General features: G+C 39.5%; 1 protein-coding gene across 1 annotated transcript in view; it reads left to right on the top strand.

Annotated features, from left to right (window-relative positions):
- slc7a11 (solute carrier family 7 member 11) overlaps window positions 1-25,587 on the top strand; it is a 177,634-nt gene that overhangs the window by 110,216 nt on the left and 41,831 nt on the right. Inside the window, exons 7-8 of the mRNA XM_060851690.1 lie at window positions 16,179-16,302; window positions 22,467-22,570. Coding sequence (XP_060707673.1) covers window positions 16,179-16,302; window positions 22,467-22,570 — 228 coding nt within the window. The remainder of the gene's footprint in view (window positions 1-16,178; window positions 16,303-22,466; window positions 22,571-25,587) is intronic.

The raw sequence follows: 25,587 nt of genomic DNA, 5'->3' as shown, positions 1-25,587 counted from the left end.
TTCCTGTGAAATTCCTCTCTCTTCACCTAAAAATGTTCCTTCACTCACAGCTTAGCTCAATTGAATCAATAAGAGTATCACTTATTCCTGCACCTCTTCTCACAACAACAGTTTACTTACTCAATTATATTTCACTTGCATTTTACAAAAGAGCACTCAAATTGTCTCTTCTGAAGGAAAAACATACAATAATCAATGTGAAAAATCTGCCATTAGTGGTGAAATCCATAAACCATGACCCACTACTCTCTATGAGGAAATAACCCTGGTATCTATGGACAGATGTGTAGGAGATTCAGAAAGGGAAGTAAAAATGCCAGTTGCAGGCTGATAATAAAACTTAACATTTTGCGTCTCTAGACCTTGCAGCAGCAATTTGTCATTGCAAATTGTGAACATTTCCATTCCTACTTTGAGCAGATTGAACTATGATAATTATGCAGTCAGGTTATGTTTAGATTTTAAGGTAACTCTAACCGTAACACTAATCCATTTTACAACTTATCAAAGAATGTTTAATTCTCTTCATATTCTCCTGAAATGGCAAAGCAAATAGATGAGGCAGAACATTCAGGTCCTTGCCCTTTTCCAGGATATGCTACCATCTCTTAGTCCGCACTATTATTCACTCCCTCTCACCCAAGCCTAACCCAGAGACATCCTCACAGAGTCATTCATGATCCAACAGCACAAAATTTGATTGTCACTGTGACTTTGACCAACATTGGCCTCTGGTAGCACTGGGCTTTAAGATCAATGGAAACAGGCAGTTTTAAAATCTCTAAAGAGAAGCCCAGCACCTTTAAAGATCGCTGATTGGTAAATTTGAGATATACCTAGATGTATAGATAGAAATGAGTGGGTAACTTGCTGCATTGTTCACCACTTAGTCCCATTACTTTCAACAGTTGTTTTTTTTTAATGCATTTCTTTAAGGTCACCATTCTTGCAAGACCCTTGCTTCCACATTACTTTGTTTAAAAATGATTGGTCTTCCATGCTGAAGAAAAATTCTAAACATTCACATAACTTCTTTACCATTTCCTTACATCGCATTATCATGTTAAATGCCTTTAGCTCTAAAAGCCCCACATTTACTTTTACCGGTCTCTTCTGACTTACGTACCAACATACGTGTTTACCATTTATGTTAGGCTTCCTGCTAGGTTATGTCTTTTTAGGTTACGTCTTTTTATTTCCTTGGCAATTTCTTGGTCCTCTTTTGCTGAATTCTAAAATCCTCCTTTAGATTTCTTTTAGGTTTTTCAGTGACATTCTAAGCTTTGTCCTTTGTGGCTTCCTGTTATATAATGAGTGTGGTGCTGGAAAAGCACGGCAGGTGAGGCAACATCCGAGGAGCAGGAGAATCAGGCATAAGCCCTTCTTCAGGAATGAGGCTTGTGGGTCAAGGCTGAGGGATAATTGGGAGGGAGGTGGGGTTGGGGGGAGGTAACTGGGAATGCGATAGGTGGTTGGAGGTGAGAGAGAAGGTGATAGGTCACGGGGGCAGTGATGGACGGGTCCAGAGGATGGTGCTGAGTTGGAGGCTTGGGACTGGGATAATGTGGGGGTGAGGGGAAATGAAGAAGCTGTTGAAATCCACATTTATCCCGTGTGGTTGCAGGATCCCAACGTGGAATATGAGGTGTTCTCCTCCTCGCGTCGGGTGGTAACGGTTTGGCGGTGGAAGAGGCCCAGGACCTGCATGTCCAAAGCAAGTCTCCTCCACTGCCAAACCATTACCATCCAATACCTGGAGGAGGAATGCCTCGTATTCCGCCTTGGGACCCTACAATCACGTGGGATAAATGTGGATTTCAACAGCTTCCCCATTTCCCCCCCCCACACACACATTATCCCTGTCCCAAGCCTTCAACTTGGCACGGCCTTCTGGACCCGCCCATCACTACCCCCCTGACCTATCACCTTCTCCCCCACCTCCATTCACCTATCATTTTCCCAGCTGCCTCCCCTCAAGCCCACCCCCCTCCCATTTATCTCTCAGCCCCAACCCACAAGTCTCATTCTTGAAGAAGGGCTTATGTCCAAAACATTGATTCTCCTGCTCCCCGGATGCTGCCTGACCTGCTGTGCTTTTCCAGCATCACACTCCCGACTCTGATCTCCAGCATCTGAAGTCCTCAATTTCTCCTTCCTGATACAGTGCTCAAACACATCGTACACAAAGTGAAATTGGCAGTTAGATTTACTTGTATTACAGGACTGATCACATTTTACAAAAGTAATTGATAAGTAAAGTATTTAGGAACTTCACAATCACATAGAGATATTATATAATTGCTGAATTTTCTTCCAGCAAGGAAAGCTGATGTTGTGTCTTAACTTTTTTAGATATTGGAGCACCTGCTGTAAATTTCTAGCAGCTAAATATTTTTATTCAATTTTTTATTCCTTTTATGTTTGTAAAGGGGGTAGTTTTGCATACAATTTCAGAATTTCTGCATCACGCTGGACAATTTATCTCCCTTGAATCCCCAAAGTCGTTCTACCATCTATAAGGCCCAAGTCAGGAGTGTGATGGAATACTCCCCATTTGCCTGGATGGGTGCAGTTCCAACAACACAAGAAGACTGACACCTTCCAGGGCAAAGCAGCCCATTGGATTGGAACTACATTCACAAGCATCCACTGCCTCCACCTCAGACGCTCAGTATATGCTACTGCCACTACCTACATGATGCACTGCAGAAATACACCAAAGATCCTCAGATAGCACCTCCCAAATCCATGACCACATCCATCTAGAAGGACAAGGGCAGTAATTAATGGGAACACCGTCACCTTCAAGTTCCCCTCCAAGACACTCACCATTCTGACTTGGAAATATGATGCCGTTCCTTCACTGTTGCTGGGTCAAAATCCTGGAATTCTCTCCCGAATGGCATTGTAGGTCAACCCACAGCAGGTGAACTACAGCGTTTCAAGAAGGCAGGGCATCACCACCTTCTCAAGGGCAACTAGAGATGGATAATAAATACTAGCCTGCCAGCGATGCCTACATTGCTCAAATGAAAAATATATAGTTTTGAACCAAACTTGCCAACTTCGGTGATAAGTAAATTGATGGTGGCGGGGGGGTTGGGGGTGGAATGGCAGTGGATGTTGATTGCTCAGGCAGTGTTGGGGCTTTGGGGGTGATTTTCCTGTTAGAAGCAGAATGATCATTGTTTACCCAAGGGCGATGAGCTTCAATGCGTTACTGACTGGATCACTACTCTGTGAGGTGATTGGTGCTGTCTGTCTTCTAACATCCCAGAATTTGTGACATTCAAACTCATTTGTTCTTGTAGCCCACAAAAAAATTCATGCTTTTCTACTTACTGCAAATGTACCTGCGTTTGAGTGATAGAGTCATAGTTGTCTACTTTGTTTAAAGACAGTGAGTTCAGACTTTTCAATCCATACCTTTTGATCTGGTATTAATGCTGATGAAGTGTTCACTCTATGCCTGGAATTATAATTCTTATATATTTCGCTTTGATCATTCTCTATATTTCTTACTTTCTTATGATCATTTGATGTAATATTCAGTTTTAGGTTTGGTTTCATTAGTGGAATTTTTATTTTCATCCCTCAGCCCAGAAGAAACTCTGCCAGTGAGAATGATTTCCTTAAGGATGTTGCTCTGTTTCAGTAAGGCTAAATTCCAATCATTACCCTTAGTATTAGCTTTTTAATGGTTTTCGCCAACTCATGGCCTTGATTGTGGTGAAGAACATGGTTGATTCCAGATCTTTTGTGCAAATTTCTTGAAGTAATCATTCATGAACTTTGGACGATTGCCTGAGTCGGGTCCGGGGACCAGGTGGCTAGCAGCAGTGGGGAAGAGGAAACTCTCTCCTTCACACCTGAAGGACAGCAATCAAAATATCCCAGTGAACCTTGTAAGGCCATAGGGAGAATGAGACAATGAGATAGTGAAAGTATGAGTAGATGAGAGAGTAGGAGAGAGAGAGAGAGTGAGAGGCAGGGAGCAAATGTGTGAGGGGGTAAAAAAACGAGAAATGAGCAAGGGAGAGAGTGTGAGAGAGAGCGAGTAGTGTGTGTGTTATTGAATGTATGAGAGCAGATTAAGTATGAGGATGGAATGAGTTGCACATGTGGAACTCAGTGGTAGAGTCTGTGCATATGGTTGAGAATGTGAGCACATGTGCATTTGAGTTGGATGTACGTGTATGAGTGTGAAGGAGTCAGTGTGTGGGAGTGATCACAGGAGGATTGAACATAGATGGAAAAAGTGTATGTTTGTGAAGAAGTGTATGTATGTTTGTAGGGGTATGTAAGAGAGAGTTTGTGAGCCCTGAGACTCACAACCCTGCTGCACACACACACACACACAGACACAGACACACACTTTCCCAAAAACTTCTGCATGAAGAAGACTAGGGGAGCTCACCTGTGATGCAAGCCATTAGATGTGAAGGCAAAGTCAGTGGTAGCTAAATCCAATCCCTTTCCTGGTGATGGGACTTATGGTATAGTTTACCTTTTTCTGGCACTGTTTCTTCATCAAGGAAGCAAGAAAAATATTTAATTTATTAGTTTTGCCATTTTACTTTTTTGATGGCCATTTTTACTAATTATTCATTTGAATTATTGTTTTGGAGTTTTTTGTTTGAAGTTCATGTTTACTGTTCTGTCAAACCTTATCATTCTGAAATTTGTACACTTTTTATCAAATCATATAACCTATATATGTCACTTATGATCATCACTAATAAATCCAAATAGGGAAATTTAGTCAGAGGTGTTAAAAATCCTGACCACATGGAATTTTGAGGATAAAAGTAGTATTTCTAGTGAAACCAGACAAACACCCTCATGTTAAATGTACAGGTGTGGATAGAAATTTGTTTGGCGGGAAAGTGGAGGCATTGGCTTTTGGGTCAAATGAACGATATCTGTGTTGTATATTTCTGTAAATGTATGACAGTATAAATACAACCAGTCAGAGAAAAACAGAAGTTACAGCTTCAAGACCAACACTGAAATGCTGATTAATTGATTTGATTTCCACCCTTTATTAAATTTAAACTCACTAGATGATGTGATGAGATTGAATATATATCGTTGGATTAGTAGTCTGCTGAATTACTAATCAAGTAATATTTTCCCTCTGCAATCATACCAATGTTTACTACATTGCGACTGCACTTCAAAAGCTTTTAATTGGGTTTGCAGCACATTGAGACATCCTAAGATCCTTAAAGCCCTGCTATAAAAAGATAGTCTTTCTTTCTCATTTCCATTATGATTTCTTTTAACAACAAGAAACTGAATAGAAAACAGTTGCTGATACATCTTAAAAGGTTGCATTAGTATTGTTAATGTGATCAAATTGATGTGTCAGTGAAGCATGACTTGAATTTGACCAGGAATGTTTACCATTTGATTCTCGCTTTGGTCTATACTTAGATACATGACCTCAGTTGACACAGCAAAAGGAAACGACACTTATCTATTTAGGGAGGTGAAAATTAAATAACATTCCTGCTCTGAAAGGTCTTTAGACTGTCTTTTTATTCCATATTTTTGATTGAGTTCAGATTTTACTAAGTGCCCTATTGGAATTCAAACCCATGTTCCCAAGAACATCACCATTACAGTCTGGATTACTAGTCCAGTGACCTTAAGTCCTCGTTGTTTATTGCAATATTCTGCCAGTGAAGACAGTTCTTCCTTAAAACAATCATGCAGATTCTAATTGCCACAATGGAACTTCACCCAATTTAGCCTCTTGCAGGAAATCCAGTCTTCTTCCTTGTTAGAATTTAATTGAATTCTTGTTAATTACTTTTTCTATCAAAGCTGTTTTTACAAAGCTTTTGTTTCGATCAGGTAACTAGTTGTGGATGTTGCAGTAAATTAAGTACAACAGCTACAAAATACAATTACATCATATGATGCAAAATACAACAATGCATGTTGAAGACGTCAAGGCACTGGCTGAAAATATCAGAGATTTCCTGTAGCCCAACTAGCCTTCCACTCCAAACAGCCCCTCCAAAGTAGCAGTTTAACCACTTACTTAATCTTTGGACTGCATTAGGGGGTCTGCTTTCAAAAAATGGCCGTTAAAATAAGAGCATTACTATGTTTTGAAAGTATAATCCACTCCGCGATTCAGATGTTTATAATCAGTTTCATTTACAAAACACCTTTAAATGTCGCAACATATTTCAAGCAGCTTTGTAGCTGGCAATCATACGTGGGAATAAAATCAAGAGTGGTGGCAGATGGCATGGTTTCAAGAAGGCTTCCAAAAGTAAGGAGTGGTTCAGCAAGGTTTCAGGGCTTTGGGAAAGGTTTGCAGATTGAATTTTTTGAAGATGGTGCAATTGGTGCAGTTCTTTCATGAAGTTACAGAAGGTTGGTAATGGAAGTGCAATGAATGTTTTCTGTATGGATGTTAAAAACAATATTTGGCAAAGTACAATATAAAAGACTTGTTAACACAATCAAAGTTCATGGAATATTAAGACCAATATCAGCTTGATAGTCATTGGTTAATTATTGCTTTTCACCCTGAAGGGTGGTAGATGGTGATGTTGCCCAAGATAAAAGGTTAGGACCACTGTTTTATTTTATATAAAGCAAAATATTGGAACAAAGAGTAAAACTTCAAAACTTATTGTTTCTACTAAACCTGAAGAGGTAAGGCCACCAGTTAGAATGATACAAGTTGATTGCAAAGGAACATAGATAGTCTAGCCTATTGGCTAGACTAATGGTGAATGAGGACAGTTGTGAGGTGATAGGTTTTGGCAAAATGGATTGAGCGAGGCAAAAGAGCACAGTTCTAAGGATTTTACTGGGACATTTGATTACGTTTGTGAATCCTTCAAGGCATCAGGCAAATCAAGAGAGTAGTTAGCAAAGCCAGTGGGATCTTGGGCTAAGGGGTTGAATATAAAAGCAGGATAAAATGTGCTGAATATTTATAAATATCAATTTAGGCCATGTCACTGAAAATTTTTGTTTTGCTCCAATCAGAGCAAACATTGCAATTCTGGCTTTCAAACAATTACAATCATTTATACAATAAAAGAGTGCTGATTGCATGATTTGAATAAGTGGAAGCATTGTCATTGACAAAGAAATGGGGTACTATGGTCAGCTCAGGATGATTTATAAAACCTACTAGACTTGACCATATTTGTTTTGTTTGCAGAGAATCAAAAAATATGTTTTGTCCCGAGCAAGAGCAAATGAGCTGCATTATGCGCTGGGCTAATTACTTACATTAGTGTAGTACTAGTGCTCTTGGGCTTATTCAACTAATCATACTGGCTATACAAAACTATCAAGTAAACCCAGTTCCCAAGCTCAAGCCACAATACCTTGAATGTTTATCCATTTAGTACCCATCCTTGGGCTGGCCATTTGTTGAATCGCATCTAACAGCAGAAATTTTGTTTTGTGTTTTGAAATCATGAATTGGTTGCCTACAGCCTTTATAATGTCTTGTACAAACAAAAAAAGACATCCGATTCAATTTGCTGATAGCTAAAACCTAAAGCACCTGGCAGAACCCCAGTACCGAAATTCCTACTCAACATTGCTTAATTATAGTAATTGGAAAAATGGCTTAATGCTCTGTGAAAAATAGCACTCGTTTAGCTACTGCATAGTTAAATTATGAAAGAATTTGCTTAACTCGTGCAAAATTTTGAGGTACTTTGCTTTTTGGATAATTTGAGATAGATCAGACACTTCTCATGTTCAAAAGTGGGTGTCTTTGGTGCATTTGTGAATTTAACAAGTAATGATCTGGTCAGACTATGGGCCTACAGTATAGCTTTAATGCAGTCTAGATTAATGTAACTATTTCTGTTCACAAATATTTAGAAAGAAGGTGAGCAACCATGAGAAAGTGCACAGGAGATTTACCAAAATGGTTTCAGTCACAAGGGATTTTCTTTGAAAGGCAAGGTTAGAGAAGCTGGTGTTGTTCTCCTTGGAGCAAAAGGAGATTGATAATAGCTTTGACAAGGTATGACAGGTTTTATTAAGGCAAAGAAAAGATGTTCCTAATGGCTTATGGTACAAGGGCAAGGGAACATCTCTTTCAGGTTTTGGACCAGAGTTGTTATTGGATATGTCAGGAAAAGGATTTGTGTATAGTGAGTGATAATGACTTGAAACTCAGTGCCAATGAGGGTGGTGGAGGGAGAGATAATTAATCATTTCAAAAGGATACTGCGTGGATACGTAATGGAATAAACATTCCATTAGAGCTTGGGAATTGGACTTATTTGATTGCTTTGCATAGCCAGCATAAATTTGATGGACTGAGTAGCCTTCTCTATGCTATGAGGAATGTATGGACTCATTTTAATGGTGGTGTCCCTGTCAACCTCTGTGCAGCCATTTTTTTTGTTTCATTCATTCACAGGTTGTGGGTGTTACTGGCTGAGCCAGCATTTATGGCCCAGCTCTCATTGTCCTTGTGAAGGTGGTAATGAGCTGCCTTCTTGAACCAGTCCATGACAGATTAAGACAGAGTAGACACACCTCCTGCTCTTCACCAGACTAAGGAATTGGGTGAACGTTCACTTCCTTTTCTCTGCATTAATTTTGTTCACACTATTAGTCAATAGCATTGCATAGGAGATTGAAGGGTGACCTTATTGTGGATTATAAAATCACAAGAGGCATAGATAAGGTGAATAGCAAAGGTCTTTTTCCTAGGGTTGGGGACTACAAAACCATTGGCATATTTTCAAGGTGAGACAGGAGAGATTTAAAAGGAATCTGAGGGGCAACTCTTTTGCCCAAAGAGTGGTTCGTGTGTAGAATAAACTGCCAGAGGAAGTGGTAGATCTGGGTAGTTACAACACTTAAGAGACAAATGGATAGATACTTGTATAGGAAACATTTAGAAGAATATGGAAACTTGGCAAGTGGGAACAATTTATTTTAGGAAACTTGGTTGACATGGACAGGTTGGACTGAAGGCTCTGTTCCCATGCTGAATGACTCCATGAATATAGCGAGGAAATAAAATCATTAAAATAATCTTACATTTGACCTGCACAAATCTGAGCAAAATAGTCTGGAGCCTAGAGACTCATATTAATCCCTGCACTTGATCAGGACTGGTTTGTTTTGTGAATTTTTTTCCTGTACCTCAGCACAATTTGCATATGAGGATCCAGTTTGTGAAAGGAGAAAAATTAAGTGAACAAAAGAATGGTCACAACATAAGAAACTGAATAAGCTACGGTCATTGTGGAATCTTACTCCATATGGAATACCATAAATTTGGAATGTCATATTTCCATTAGAATATTTCTGTGAGGTCAGTAGAGGAAGGAAAACTGTTATAGGCTTTGGCCGAAGGTTAGGGAAAGAAACTTGAATGAAATTTGAATGAACAGACTTCTAAAAAGAGCTGAAATGAGAAGGTTAAAATGAGAAGTGAAAAATGTAAAGGAAAAATGAAAGCATACATGAAAATTTTGAATCCAAGGGAATACAAAATAGGTGGATAGTATCACACTATCAATATTCAAAATTAGTAAAGCAAGTATGTTTACTTTCTTAAAAATCACACAACACCTGGTTATAGTCCAACAGGTTTATTTGGAAGCACTAGCTTTCAGAGCACTGCTCCTTCATCAGGTGGTTATGGTGTGTATTGTGTATTTCACTTCCACCTGATGAAGGAGCAATGCTCTGAAAGCTAATGCTTTCAAATAAACTTGTTGGACTATAAACTTGATGTGTGACTTTTAACTTTGCACACCCCAGTTCAACACTGGCACATCCAAATCATGTTTACTTTCAGTCCACATTTTTGTAAGCATTTGTTCATAAAATTACAATTGACAATTACAACCAATCATGTTGCAGCACTCAAAGAATTACCATGTCAAAATTATAAACTGCTTCACACGAGATTATTTCACCAAGTTAGATGTTAGTAGAATTTTAGATGACATATGAGTAAGCCATAAGTTAACTGCAACAGTTGATAAGCTTGTCTAAAGAATGCATGATTACGGCAACTAATTTGAGAAAGAACCCATTCTTTCCTGTCACCTTTTTTCTTAATTATTATAATGCCTGCCTCTTTTATGAAAAGTGAAGTTTTGAAAAAAATTGAGATGTGAAGGTTTCAAGTCAAGTATAACAATCGCTGTAAAGTGACACTGAGGCAAATGCTTTTGGTCTTATGGTTGGGAGACTATATCAGTCGAGGAAAATAAATTGTAGCTGTTCTTTGGACATGAGGAACTTGCCTTTTTATTGTTTATTTACATGAATGGACAGAAAAGTGAGTGCCTGAGCCCTCCCCCCCCCCCCCACGCCTTTCCCCCCAGGAAATAGTAACATTTACTTCAACATTTAATTTCTTAACGTTTACAATTTTATATTAAAATCCAAACCAATAAGAAGAATAGTAAGCATCAGTTAGCTTCTTCAAAGGGCCATGGAAATATTCCTTGTTCATTTAAATAATATAAAAAAGGGGAAGATAAATAGAATCAATCTAGGATAATGGTAATAACCTCTTGATTAATAACAGTTCAATAAGGGATTGATTCAGGTCAATCACAGAAATGAACAGAGCTCCAATTTTATTAGAAATATCAGCAACAGTATGTTTCATTTATGCAATGAGTTTTTAATGTAAGAAAATTGCTAAAAGGCATTTCATAAAATGGTTTACTTGACCAGTCAAGAAGACAAATGAGCAGGAGAGACTGGGAGGTTGGCCAGTGGTGTGGGTTCTGAGGTTTTGTAAAGTTGGAAGGTTGCAGGTGGAATTTAAAGAGGTTTAAATTAATCCCGTGGAGCAGGATGGATACAGTTTAGTGCTCCGACAACAGTGATGGGAGCAAAGGGAGAAGAGATGCAGAGAAAGCAGGAGTAGATGTCAGAGCAATTGCGAAGGATATAGAGATCAAGGACATTGCAAGTATAAGCTAGAATAAAATCATGGAAAGATTTGTAAATGGAGATGCAAGGATTTTATTTGTGATACTTTGCGCCAATTGAAATCAGTTGGCCCAAGATGGGGTAAGGGAGGAGAGGAGCTTTGGAAGATGGTGTATCAGAGACCTGTAAGGAGGTATGAGGGAGCCCAGGTAGCCTTGTGGGGAAGGAAGGATGCAATATTAATTACAGTGTTCTATTAACCAGATATGCTGGATCCAGGAGGTAGGTATACGCTACTAAAACTTCTGCAATCGCCACATCTTTGTCTGGGTCTAACTGCACAGTCCCAATGCACGGCAAAACCCAGCTGAGCAGAGTTAACATTGAAAATCCACATGACAATGAGGTCAGTGACCTTATTGAAATATTTAAAGTACCCACAATCACCTCTGTGCAGTAGCTGTGGCTGACCTTTCAACTTCAGTACAAGCCACAAGTGGACAGATGAGAGGCAGGTCGAGGTTTGGAATCTGATTTTTGACATTTTAAAATCACCCCTCCTGCCATCCTTCTCAAACTGAGCAATTGTTTAAGGTTGAAATCCACTCCCCCTAGTCACCGTCTTCCCCAACGCCCACAACCTAGCCCTCCTCCTTTAGTGAAAGGCAGGAAACAGAAAATTTGTAGCAGTTTTAGATGAGTTGCAAAGAGCAAAAGTCAGAAAGCAGAACATTAGCTTGCCCTGATCAGGGTCTCTGTGGCCAAGGGGCTTAAAATATGGGTGGAGGCAGGCAAAGTTGTGACAGTGGTGGTATCTTGATAACAGGATGTGGTGTTTAAAGCTTGGTTCACAATCACACCAGACATAATGAATATGAATGACCTGGATCAGCTTGAAAGAGCAGCTAGGGAGGGGAAGGAATTTGTGACAGAAAGTAATGATGAACTTCCTTTTGTTAAGTTAAAGGAAATGGTGACGCCTGCAGTGCATTGTTAGATGGTCGATAACCTGTGTGCACAGAAACAGTCGAGCAAACAAGACAAGTGGCAGAAAGCCAGAACTGCATAACAAGCCAACAGGTGGAAGCTGCGCCTGCAGCTGCCATTACTGAGGGACTGAATGTGGTTAGGGGAGATGAAGGCAGAGCCTTGAAGGTGCTGAGGATAATGTTGTGGCACTAGAAAGACAAGTTATTATTGGATAGATACTGTTGAATTTGTACAGGTAGGAAGTAAGCATACAGACAGTCAGTCCTACAAAGTTGAACAAAAGGCATCGGAAGTGAATAACATTGTTTGCTGCATTAAATGCTACAGAGATTTGAAGATTTGGGGGTACCGATGTTAGACTGGGGTGTACAAAGTTAAAAATCACACAACACCAGTTTATAGTCCAACAGGTTTATTTGGAAGCACTAGCTTTCAGAGTGCTGCTTCTTCATCAGGTGGTTGTGGAGTATAAGAGCGTAAGACACAGAATTTATAGCAAACGTTTACAGTGTGAAGTAACTGAAATTATATATTGAAAAAGACCTAGATTGTTTGTTAAGTCTCTCATCTTTGAGAATGACCATGTTGGTTTCAATTCTTTCATATGTAAATCCCAGAGCTTTTTTTAAAAGAGAACAGGAATGGATAAAGCACAATGGTTGTGGTCTTAATTTTGACTGGCATTTGTTTTTCATTGGTGGGTGATGCCATGATCTTTTCCTTTGGGGAGAAACAGAATTCAGCATGAACTAATATTTGAAGGGGATGGGTGCATTTTTTGAGGAGCAGATAAAAGCATAAGGTGATTAAAAGAGCATATACTGAACTTTATGGCTTTTAACTTGAGCCAAATTTGACCTTAAAGCCCATCATCCACACTTGATTGTTTGTGGAGAGCATAAATATTAGCTAGTGAACAAAACTTAGAAAGTGCACCCTCTGCAAGGTAGTTCTAGAAATTTAAGTACACGGGACACTTGGAAGCTTCATATTGCTTATCCAGCCCAGACACCTTGGTTTGTAAACCAACCCAAAGGTGAATCAACAGGTTTTTACCTCACAGTAATAAGGCTACATTCCACTTATTGAACATATTTCTATCATACACTCATTATCAATGCATTGTCAACAATGCCCGGGAGTATTGTGCATTCATAAAGTGATAAAGATGTATAGCATGGAAACAGACCCTTAGGTCCAACTCATCCATGCTGACCAGATATCCTAACCTAATCTAGTCCTATTTTCCAGCACTAGGCCCATATCTTTCCAAACCTTTCCTATTGATATACCCATCCAGATGCCTTTTAAATGTTGCAATTGTACTAGCCTACACAACTTCCTCTGGTAGCCCATTCCATACATGCACCACCTTCTACGTGAAAAAGTTACCCCTACGGTCCCTTTTATATCTTGCCCCTCTCACCGTAAGCTTATGCCCTCTAGTTCTGAACTCCTCCACCCCAGGGAAAAGACTTTCTCGACTTATCTTATCCATGCCCCTCATGATTTTATAAACCTCTATAATGACACCCCTCAGCCCTGATGTTCCAAGGAAAACAGCCCCAGCCTATTCAGCCTCTCCCTATGGCTCAAACCCTCTAACCCTGGAAACACCCTTGTAAATCTTTTCTGTACCCTTTCAAGTTTCACAACATCCTTCTAATCGGAAGGATACAAGAATTGCATACAATATTTCAAAAGTGGCCTAACCAACGTCCTGTATAGCCATGACATGACATCCCAACTCCTATACTCAATGCTCTGACCCATAAAGGAAAGCATACCAAACACCTTCTTCACTATCCCATTTACTTTCAAAGAATTATGAACCTGCACTCCATGGTCTCTTTGCTCAACAACACTCTACAGCACCTCATTCAATGTCAAGTTACTGAGTTTGGAAAATTGGAATTGATTTGATTCCAAACCAATTTAAATCAGGTTCTTCTGGTTGAACACTTCAGGATATTTGAGAAGATCCACCTCTGTATTTCTTAAATACTAAATCTATTGTTCCTTCCCACCTCACAGTTGTGATCAAAACCAATCTTAGAGTCAAGTTGACACAAAACAACAATAAGCATGGGTTGAAATTTTGTCAGACCGGCAAAAGAATGATGGTATCAAAAAGTAAAATAATGTCAAACAAAACAAAAAAACACTGGAAGTCCTAAACATGTAAATGTTTCAAGTGTAGTATTTTCTCTTACCTCTATTCCTTCCTAATAAATCTACAAGTGTAGCTCATCTTTCAATTAAACAGATTTCATTCCATAATGTTCATTTTGATTAACATTAATGAAATAGGAGGAATATTTTAGTATTGCAACAAAAACCAAGAAAATAGTTTTGACAAGATTTTGCACTCACACTTCTAGTGATAATGCCTGATCCACTTACAGTGGAATTTAAAAGGGCCAGCTGCCATGACAACCCTGAATATAATTATCTATATACGCCACAGAATAATTCATGCAGTGGGAGTGTTTGTTGCAACTTAATTGTTGACATTTAGATAATGAAGAATTCATTTGGAGCTTGGAAAATACGGTTATTGAATTGGAACCAGATGTGATTAATTGTCAATTAGTTAACGCTCAGCAGGGAATATTACACACCTTGTCATCTTTTGCCAGCAGGCCTATACATGCCCTTTAGATGTGGAAGACAGAAAAGCTACAGCTGTTCCTTTTTGTATGCCTTCTCAGCAAGCAAAGAAACACAGAGATCTGCCATTAACCATGTGATCGATAGTGGGGTCAGATTTTTGTTGATGGCTAATTGAACCAGGATTCTAAATGGACTAATAATAAGATGAAGATTGTCATATTCTGATAGTAGAGGAGCTGAGAGTGAGTGAACTAAGAAGGCATGGCTGAGGGGGAATTTCTTGGATTATAATGGAATCCTGGCCAGCAGGCTTTTATATTACCATGGCAGGAAATTCTCATCAGCTGAGTTCCCTGGAAAAAGCAGGACCTTGCACAGGTTGGAGAGGTGACCCGGGTTTATTTAGGAGCCAAAGAACACCTTTGTTTTCCTACTTTTGGTGCACTGCTGTTGTTAACCTCGTAGTGTACCCCTGATATGTGCTCACTAGTATAATATCTGAGCCCTGCAGACAAGTTAGGTTGACTGGACATCTGGTTTGTGAAACAAAGTGATGCCAAATGCATGTTTTCAATTGCCCCACTGGCTGAGATTACATTAAAGGACTCTTTTTTCTCAACATCTCCCCTCACTTGAGGCACAGTAACTCTCAGATTAAACCACAGCAACTCACCTCTCTCCACCAATCCACCTCTCCACCAATCCACCTCTCTTTCCAATGATAAAACCTGTGGCCTGGTTACTATGGTGATTTTTATATTTTTTTGGTACAAGTTACCCTGTCTCTATATTTTGGGACAAGGTCTGGGCCTGTTCCCTTCTAATGAACTTTGGGTCGAGAGACCACTCTTCTGCCTTCAGGGTACACTATTGATCCCATGAATGACATAAGGTTTTTTTTACAAAAATCAAACAAATGCAAAGTACTAAATTAGCAATACCAATCGGAACATTCTAAGAAATGTTGTTGTAACACTACTTTCTACCAATTTTAAACATTTTCAGCTGTTGGTTTATAAGAAAGTGACAGACCCCAACGTGATCCCTAAATTTACTGAGACCAAATAGCATGGGATCATCTTTGAGAGATAATTTCACATAGCTTGCACTTTGACCTGTGTGCAGCAATAACTCCAGTTTACATGTAACTTAATGACTTCCCGTTTCCAAGTTTGTGGATTTTGCAATTTCTACCATCTCAAGATTCCAGCTTGTACTGTGCATTTTTGCAATACATTGCTTCCATTGTGCTGTGATACATTCTAACAAGCCACAATGATTGCAGTACAACTGAATACAATTAAAATTATTGAAGTACAACTGAATTTGTATCATGATAGTCATATAACTGAACATATTTAATAAGATTACAGAATAACTGAACAGGATTAGTAATAACAGTACACTTGAACACAATAATTGTGGTATAATGGAGCATAAAATAATTACAGCATTATAATATTCTTACATAGAATGCGCAAAATTCCAAATACAATGCAACAGACAAGGATTAATGGTATAAATATTTGTTCTGTGCAGAATATTTAATTGTCCTCGACATGTTATCAAAATATAATGTTTTCTAATAATCATAATTCAATGAAACCATGCTCGATAGAAAAAACAATATTCTGTTATTAAAACGTGTTCAAATATATTTCTTGTTCCAGAAATATACCTCTCGCTATCTGCATATCAATGGCAGTTGTTACAGTCGGATATGTTTTAACAAATGTAGCTTATTTCGCCGTAATGAGTCCTGAGGAGCTTTTGGCTTCCGAAGCAGTAGCTGTGGTGAGTGATATTGAATTTAGTGGATTAAATTTATATGAAAGGGTCCATTGGTATTTTGAAATGTAGCATGTACGTCTGTTTGCAAATGGTTCGAACTAAATTGGATTCCTGAGACTTCTAAAATATTCTTGAAATGCAGACAGCAGCTGACTAAATGAAAATATTCAAAATATTGCCCATCGATCTTCCATGTTTTCTGCAGTGCTATTGATTTCTCACACTGCCTGCAGTTTACTCAGAGGCACCCTATGAATAAGGTGGGAGACAATACTCCTACAATAGTGTAAGTGCTCTGAAAAGAAGGTATGAAGTTGCTCAATAAGCTTTACCCATTAGGAATTGGGTTTGGTTGACAGACAGAAGAAGTGAGATGTCACATTTACAGCTGGGTTCTGCAGCAGTCAGTTCTCAATGAGCTGAAAGATAACAGGCACTTGGTCCCTGTACCAAGAGCGAGAAACAGAAAGCCAATAACTTGTCAATTGTGGCCCTTTGAAGACAGCAAGTACAAGGCTATAATAGCCGACACTAGGTTCTCTGCTAGGCTGAATAGCCCCATACTTTTAATGCAGTTAGAATGCTGTTTAGGCACTTATGATGTTTGCCGAATTATTTTGTTTAAAATAAAAAGCAAATTCTAGTCTCTCCCTACACCCAGAGAACATTTGCGATATGCCTTCCTGTCTTAAGTTTGGTGTCTGCACCCAGCCAGCACACAACAAGAGCAACTCCACACTGCAAAATGTATAAACGAGCACGCCATTGATTGGCCAAGGAGATCATCAATTCATTCATTTTCAGAGTAGCTGCAAAAAGGTCAGAGCGATACCCAGAGAGTATAGTGTCAATGCTACTGAGTTCCCAAAATCAACTTCATTATTACTAGTGAAAAACACCAAGCTGAAGAACGAATTGTCTCAAAATCCTTTCCAGGCTAACAGTCTGCTGCTAATCAGGACTGGTATGCAGCATGAGGAGACCTAAAGAGATGAAGGGAAGAAGGTACAATATAACTTTCGCTTTTTCTCATGAATAACATTAAAGTCCATACATGTCATTAGTGCCCTACTTATGGAAGAAGGCAATTTTCATGGTGTTCACCAAAATGAAAAATGTGTGTACATTTTCTATCATTTGTCCCCTTTATTCCCTTGTAGTACATGGGCACTACTCGCTGGCCAGCTTGTATTGCGAATCCCTAGTTGCCCTTGAGAAGATGGTGGTGATCTGCCTACTTGAACTGCTGCAGTCCATATATTAATTAAGACCCTTTATCAACAGTATCCAGGTCAGGCATATCATGGATTTGATGCGGAATAAAAGTGCCTCTACTCTAAATATGAATTTAACTGCAGTCTGAAAATGCACCTAATGCACCAGTGTGACCTTTTCCATCTCTCTTGCCACATACGCCCTCACTGAATAAGATTGCTCATTATGCAGCTGCTGAAATGCAGACAGCTTTCACTGTGCACTCAAACCCTTTTGGGACTAGTATGAGACTGCTCTGATGTTCTATCTTTATAACTAGTGCAGAGAGGAGACTTTAGCTGTGTCTCCTGAGATAGAGGTGACAGGACACTTTGGCTAACCAAGCTCACCGAAGTATTTTTGATATTCTGTGACACTGACAAGACTCCAGTTTAGAAAAGAAATTTTCCCAGCTGTATGATTCAGAGTGCAGTCTATTCTATATTTTTGACAATGTAGTTCTGTGAATTTACTATTTTGTCTCTCCTCAAGGGGTCTTCATATTGAAAGAGGAAATAGTCTACATAAATAGTGCAAGCTAAATATTCAATAAATAGCTCGCAAGTTTGTTGTACTCAGAACAAATACTTAATAAATCACTTGAAATTTCAACACATAAGAAAATTTGGCCTTCCTCCTTTAAAGAGGGAATTCTACACAGTTCCTCACAGACTTGTTATTTATATACATTACGATATTTACACAGTTCTAATAACATATTAGTATTTTTAAAGGATGACAAAAGGGCGAGTGTCATTAAAACAAAGATAGAACTGCGGATGCCGTAAATGAGAAACAAAAACAGAAATTGCTGGAAAAGCTCAGCAGCTCTGACAGCATCTGTGGAGAGAGATCAGAGTTAACGTTTTGGGTCGCATGACTCCTCCTCAGATCCGGCAAGTGTTGTGTTTCTCTGGAATAACGATGTAAACAGTGAACTGACAAGATTCCAGATTGACATAGCCAGTTTGCAAGTAATGAGCTGAACTGTAAAACAAAATCAGGGAATGTGATCAAGTCAGAGAACCTGCTCGTGGGTCTGGCCAAGTTGGCTGTTAACAGGTCAAGGCAACAGATTGAAGAGGGTGGTATATCTGCCAACTGTCTGCCCCTTTTCCATGGCTACATTCATTCTTAGGTATCTTTAGAGAGATAGTGTGTGGTTTCACTAATGCTCTTGATGTCTTTAAAGAGAAGAGGGTACCTCAGAGGTAAAGTGTTTTGTCTCCCCTTTCCAACTCCAGTTTAATTTAGCTCCTCCCCCCTCCCCATATCACCCTCACATTTAGTGTCTGCATTGCCCTTAATGGGCTTTGCACATAAATTTATCAGTTGGGGATTAGGCGTGATTTGGTGCTGGTTAATAGTTGAAAATATACCACAGGTGACTTGGTGATGAAAAAAAAATTCAGTTGTTTGTAGGTGGCACAGTGGTTAGCACTGTTGCCTCACAGCGCCAGGGACCTGGGTTCAATTCCCGCCTCAGGCAACTGACTGTGTGGAGTTTGCACATTCGCCCCGTGTCTGCGTGGGTTTCCTCCGGGTGCTCCGGTTTCCTCCCACAGTCCAAAGATGTGCGGGTCAGGTGAATTGGCCATGCTAAATTGCCCGTAGTGTTAGGTAAGGGGTATATGTAGGGGTATGGGTGGGTTGCGGGTCGGTGTGGACTTGTTGGGCCGAAGGGCCTGTTTCCACACTGTAAGTAATCTAATCTAAAGCACTTCAAGATATATAAAAATTAAAAATGAATTTAAAAATCAGGCATGTTTGAAGTTTAATTCTGACTTAATACTGCAAATTTACAAGAATATCAATCTAAGGCCAAACAACAGGTGTACTTTAAAAGAAAGTAATGCTAATTAGTTAGCAAGTGGATTCTGCTTGGTTGAGGGATTGCCATGGAGAATGCACTAGTTAATGATGTTTGCCAGTTACCTGTAAGGATCTTTTAAAATTTAAACCAAGCAGTTTGACTCGGATTAGTCAAGGCAATGCTCTGAGAAATGAAGCAGCGAATAGCTGCCACCTATTTTATTGAGTTGAATCAAGCACAGTGCATGAAAATGTTATTTCTGTCTGCAAAGAACAGGGCCCAGTATATTAATACACGTAGCTTCCAAAACAAGTATGTGCTTTACACTGTGACTAACAAAATTGGTTATCATTGTATATCTTTGCACATTCAGGATTACCTACCCAAATGTTGTCCAAATGCAGAATCATATCTGATGATTGACACAGTGCTAACAGTAGTGTTGTGAGTAGTCAACATTTGATGCAATTTGTAAATCTTTGGGGAGTACAGCCTACATATCTGGCATCACTTGTGTTTACTAGAAGCTATGCACATTAATACACAGGATCCTGTCTATGCAGACGGAGTATACCTACAGTCATGTGTATACACTGCATGTCTCCCACCCGAACAAAACTGAACAGTTCTCCAGTTCCTTTCTCAGGGTCATACCCTAACCAATCAAAATCAACCTGTTTGGTTTAAATTTAAACGGATCTGTGCAGTTAACTTTAATTATCTTTAACTGATACATTCTCCATGGCAATGTTTCAGCAATTATATAGAATAGTATTTATACAGGTAAAGATAAATTAACCAGTTTGTATGGTTTTTGTACTTATATACTAATGCCAAGGTTCCACCACTGTTTAGAACTTTTGGCCTGTCTCCTGTCAAGGTTATGACATGAGACCCAGGAAGTCTATCTGTCCTTTTTAAAATAGTCTATGTTTACATCTGTTCCCATTTAGCCAATAGGATGTGTATCCAAACACTATTAAGTGATACTTATTAATCTGAGTAGGTATTTCTAATCAACCTGTTCAGAGGTATTATATTACACCTCTGGAGCAGATGGGACATGAGTCCAGATGTCCTGTCTTGGAAGTAGGAACACTACCATTGTTCCATAAGACGCTGCTAATCAGGATCGTGTCCTAAGCCCAGCTATCTTCAGCCGCTTCATCAAATACCTTCTCTCCATCATCTTGTCATCGGGGGGATGTTTGCTGGTGCTTGCACAAGTTTGACAACTCCACAGATTTGGCCAAATGCAGCAAGACCTGTAAATGTTCAGGTTTGGTTTGGCAAGTGGCAAATAACATTCATCATAAACAAGTGCCAAACAAGAACAAACCCAAACAAGACAGAATCTAATCATTGCCCCTTGATATTCAATGGCATTACCATCACCGAGTATGCACTATTAGTATCCTAGGGGTTAGCAATGACCAAAAACTGAACTGGACTAGCCATATAAATACTACATCACAAGAACAGGTCAGAAGTTAGGAATCCTGCAGTGAATGACTTACCTCTGTCTACAAGGCGGCACGGTGGCACAGTGGTTAGCACTGCTGCCTCACAGCGCCTGAGACCCGGGTTCAATTCCCGACTCAGGTGACTGACTGTGTGGAGTTTGCACGTTCTCCCCGTGTCTGTGTGGGTTTCCTCCGGGTGCTCCGGTTTCCTCCCACAGTCCAAAGATGTGCGGGTCAGGTGAATTGGCCATGCTAAATTGCCCGTAGTGTTAGGTAAGGGGTATATGTAGGGGTATGGGTGGGTTGCGCTTCGGCGGGTCGGTGTGGACTTGTTGGGCCGAAGGGCCTGTTTCCACACTGTAAGTAATCTAATCTAGTCTAAAGGCATAAGTCAGCAGTGCAGTGACATATTCCACACTTGGCTGGAGACATGCAACTCCAACAAAGCTTAAGAAAAAAGTAGCTGGCTTGATTGACACCATATCCACAAACATTCAGTACCTTCACCACGAGCACACAGTAGCAGTAGTGAATACAAGATGCATCGCAGGTACAAGGCTCCTTAGACAGCATTTTCCAAACCTACAACTGCTATCATCCAGAAGGACAAGGCTAGTAGATATATGAGAACATGACCACCTGCAAACTTCTTGCTAAGGCATTCACCATCCTGTTCTGGAAATATGTCACCAACCCTTCACTGTTGCAGCGATCAAAATCCAGGAACTTCCTCACTAAGATTATTGTATGTGTTTCTACACCAAATGCATCGCATTGCCTCAAGAAAGCAGCTAAGCACCATCTTCTCAAGGGCACTTAGGAATGGGTAATAAATGTGGGCCAGCCAGAGAAATACACTTCCCCTGAATTAATAGAAGCCATTTATTTCTGTTAAAAATGTATACCAGTTTAGTGTATGGTTGCTAACAATATTTGTTGGGGTTATGTTTGTGAAATATATTGTTACTTAGTTTATATGCTTGAACCATATATTAGTTCAGGATATACCTATAAAGCATACAGCTGTATGTCAATTATTACATACATATACCTATATATATCAATTTATTATAGAGTCATATTTATACCATGTATCTGCCTTCACTGATTTTCATCAATAAATAGCTAACGTTTCTGCAGACCAGAGCTAATGAGCACAGGGACAGGAGGCCACCTGCTGTTTTGTCCTCTTTTGATGCCAGGATGAGATTATTTAACTAAAAGACATTGCCTGTGCCTTAGTAACTCAACAGAGATATACACCCTAATGAGCTGACAGACTGGTGCCTTATTTTTCTTAAAGGAGCTATCCAAGTCTGAAATGGGCTACAGAAGTGTGATAACAGAATTCTGTTTATTCCTGTTCAGGGAATGGAGGGCTGTTTTGATGAAGGCAGACAATCATACAATTTTTGGCCATTTGATGGTGGGTTTTACTCGCTCTTCCCAGAATTGCAATAAGAGATTAGGAGAACTTTTGCAAAATTTCAGGATTTTTTTGTTTTTGACTTACACTTAATGTTTTCTTGTTCATGCTAACACAGAATGGAAAATTTAAGACTAAATGTGACTATTGATATTGTTGGTTAAGCAATTAACAGTGTAGGATTGATTTTAACTTCAGTCTAATTGATTAGACCTTTGCAGAGCGATTGATGGGCAAGTTCTCCATAACAGTACCAATTTTCGTTGCTCTTTCTTGCTTTGGGTCTATGAATGGAGGTGTCTTCGCTGTTGCCAGGTAAGAATACTGTCAACTTACAGTTTTTGATCATGTACCAGTGGAGCAGGAAGGAACCAAAGTGACACGACAAAATGGAAGTGAAGAAACCTTTTATCCTCACAGAAACAAATGCACTACTTCACAAAATGTCATATTATACATGCTTTAAAGCATTCAGAATTAATATACATATTGCAAAATTATTCTTCAAATTTCAATTTATTTCAAATTATTAAGCTCTGCATTTTCATGGGGCTACCACTTCAATCATAAAACCAGAAGAAGTAAGAGTCAAATTTGGTCATTCGAGGCTTGCTCTGTCATTCAATCAGACCATGGCCTATCTGATAATCCTCCACTCCATTTTCCTGCCTTATCCTTTAACAACTAGTTCCCTGGCACATTACACGTCTGTCTGTCTTAGCCTTGAATATACTCAATGAACCAGCCTTGACAGCTCTTTGTGGAGAAGAATTCCACAGATTCTCTAGCCTCTGAGAAAAGAAATTCCTCCCCCTTCAATGGCTGAACCCTTACTCTGTGGTTATACCCCCTACTCATAGACTCTCCCACAAGCAAAAATCTCAAAAAAAGCCTATTGATGAGAACCTGTTGGCTAATCCAGTAGTATCCGCACTTACATATTTAAACAGCAGTTGTTAAAAAAAAATTAACTTTGCGCTAACGTTTCATTTTGCTCCTCGTGACACTATTCTCTGCTTGAAACTTGTCTTTCCAATCATTCCACATCCTCCCTCAGTCACTTGTGGCAGACAAGGCCCCAAGGGATCCTTCCATATCTGCCACAAATTCACCAGCACCTCCACACACATCATTTACTGCATCCGCTGCACCCGATGTGGCCTCCTCTGCATGTCTCCAGCCAAATGTGGAATATGTAACTGCACTACTGACTTATGCCTTGTAGACAGAGGTAAGTCATTCACTGCAGGATTCCTAACTTCTGACCTGTTCTTGTGATGCAGTATATATATGGCTAGTCCAGTTCAGTTTTTGGTCATTGCTAACCCCTAGGATACTGATAGTGCATAGTCGGAGACAGGCCGCCTACTTACAGAACATTTCAGAGAACACCTCTGGGACACCTGGACCAACCAACCCAACCACCCCGGGGCTCAATACTTCAACTCCCCCTCCCACTCCACCAAAGACATGCAGGTCCTTGGACTCCTCCATCGCCAGACCATAGCAACATGATGGCTGGAGGAAAAGGGCCTCATCTTCTGTCTAGGAACCCTCCAAACACAAGGGATGAACTCAGATTTCTCCAGTTTCCTCAATTCCCCTCCCCCCACTTTGTCTCAGTCCCAACCCTCGAACTCAGCACCACCTTCCTAACCTGCAATCTTCTTCCTGACCTCTCCACTCCCACCCCCACTCCAGCCTATCACCCTCACCTTAACCTCTTCCCACCTATCGCATTTCCAATGCCCCTCCCCCAAGTCCCTCCTCCCTACGTTTTCTGTTAGCCTGCTTGGCACACTTTCCTCATCCCTGAAGAAGGGCTCATACCCAAAACACTGATTCTCCTGCTCTTTGGATGCTGCCTGACCTGCTGCGTTTTTCCAGCAACACATTTTCAGACACCATTCTGAGGCAAGAAATTGGGAAATATCTTGCTCCCATCCGATGATTCTGTCGCTCTTTGATTGTCAATTTGGAAATTCCATAATCAAAGTCCATGTGTGCCATGTTTCAATCTAATGTGTACCTCAGTACAGAAGTTGCTGTCCAACATGGCATCTTCCAATGACACCAATTGTCACATTCAGGACAGAAAGAAACAAGAAGCACAGACTCAAGCCCTTTTATTCTCGATCCTTGCTCAATCTACTAGAAATTCCAGTGTTTTCAAACCAGGTTCACAGCAGCAATGCGATGGTGTATCCCACCCAGGCAGCAGATTTTATATTAAACACCTCAAATTTAAATGACAATAAAACCATGAAAACCTGGTTGCCCAAGTTTTTGCACTTAAGATAGCCCTCTGTATGTCTGAGCTAGGGAGATAAGGAAAATAGCAAATAGATTTCTGCTCTTAAAACTGGTCAGTAAACACTTGCTGGCAGATTATTCTGAAGAACCTTTTGTCATCAGTCTTCACCCTCTGAGAAATTCTTATTTTGTTTACTTCTTAAATTAATCTAATTTACATTGTGAAACAAACATAAATCTCCTTATTTTTAACTGAATACTAATTATTATCATGTTCAAAAACAAGCAGAGATGTGGCAAAATACATACCTCTCAACTTATTATTGCTAATTTACTTTATAGTTTACTTGTTGTGCAAGAAATATCAACCATTGTTTTAAAATACAAATGTGGTAAGGCCCAAATAATAATTCTAGTTGTACAGCTGAAAGAGTTCAAGTACAGTTTAAGTTTCTAAAGCTTGTAAATTGTGTGAGCAGTGAGCCAAGCTATCATGCAAAAGTATGCAAATGCGTGTTAACAATTGTAAAATCAAGATTCAGTGCGTGTATTCAAGCAGTGTTACAAAGTGGCATTTCTGCTGATTCTGCAATAATCTAATGAATAATAGACAGTCAAATATTTAAATTAGACATGTGCCCAAAGTAAGGGTGTTGTACTAATACATCCGATATTCTGGAGAGAAACAATTTGAAATCTTAATGACAAGTAGTCCATTGTCATTCCATTTTCATTGACTTTACGTTTGGTAAACATTAATTTCTTTTCAGATGAAATTAAAATACAATTTATTAGCATTCAATACTTATGCACAGGGTGATTTTCCATTTATAAAAATTTTTCAATTACATAAATTACTGATCAAATTATACAAATAATGTATAATATTTTATTGTTGGACATTCAAATCTACATCGATCCTATACTATAATGTATACACGTGCAAGCATAATTTTTGCAAAGAATTTAGTTGCTTATAATATTCCATTTAAGTTTTGAATGTGTGTCCACACACCAGTCTAGAACACAGCACATCGTGCAATAAGTAGGTTCCCTTCCTGATGTGCAGGAGCAGACTA

Source organism: Hemiscyllium ocellatum, chromosome 36, assembly GCF_020745735.1.
Source record: "Hemiscyllium ocellatum isolate sHemOce1 chromosome 36, sHemOce1.pat.X.cur, whole genome shotgun sequence".
Lineage (NCBI taxonomy): Eukaryota > Metazoa > Chordata > Chondrichthyes > Orectolobiformes > Hemiscylliidae > Hemiscyllium > Hemiscyllium ocellatum.
Note: the sequence above shows the minus strand (reverse complement) of the source record. Positions and strands in the feature narration are given on the sequence as shown.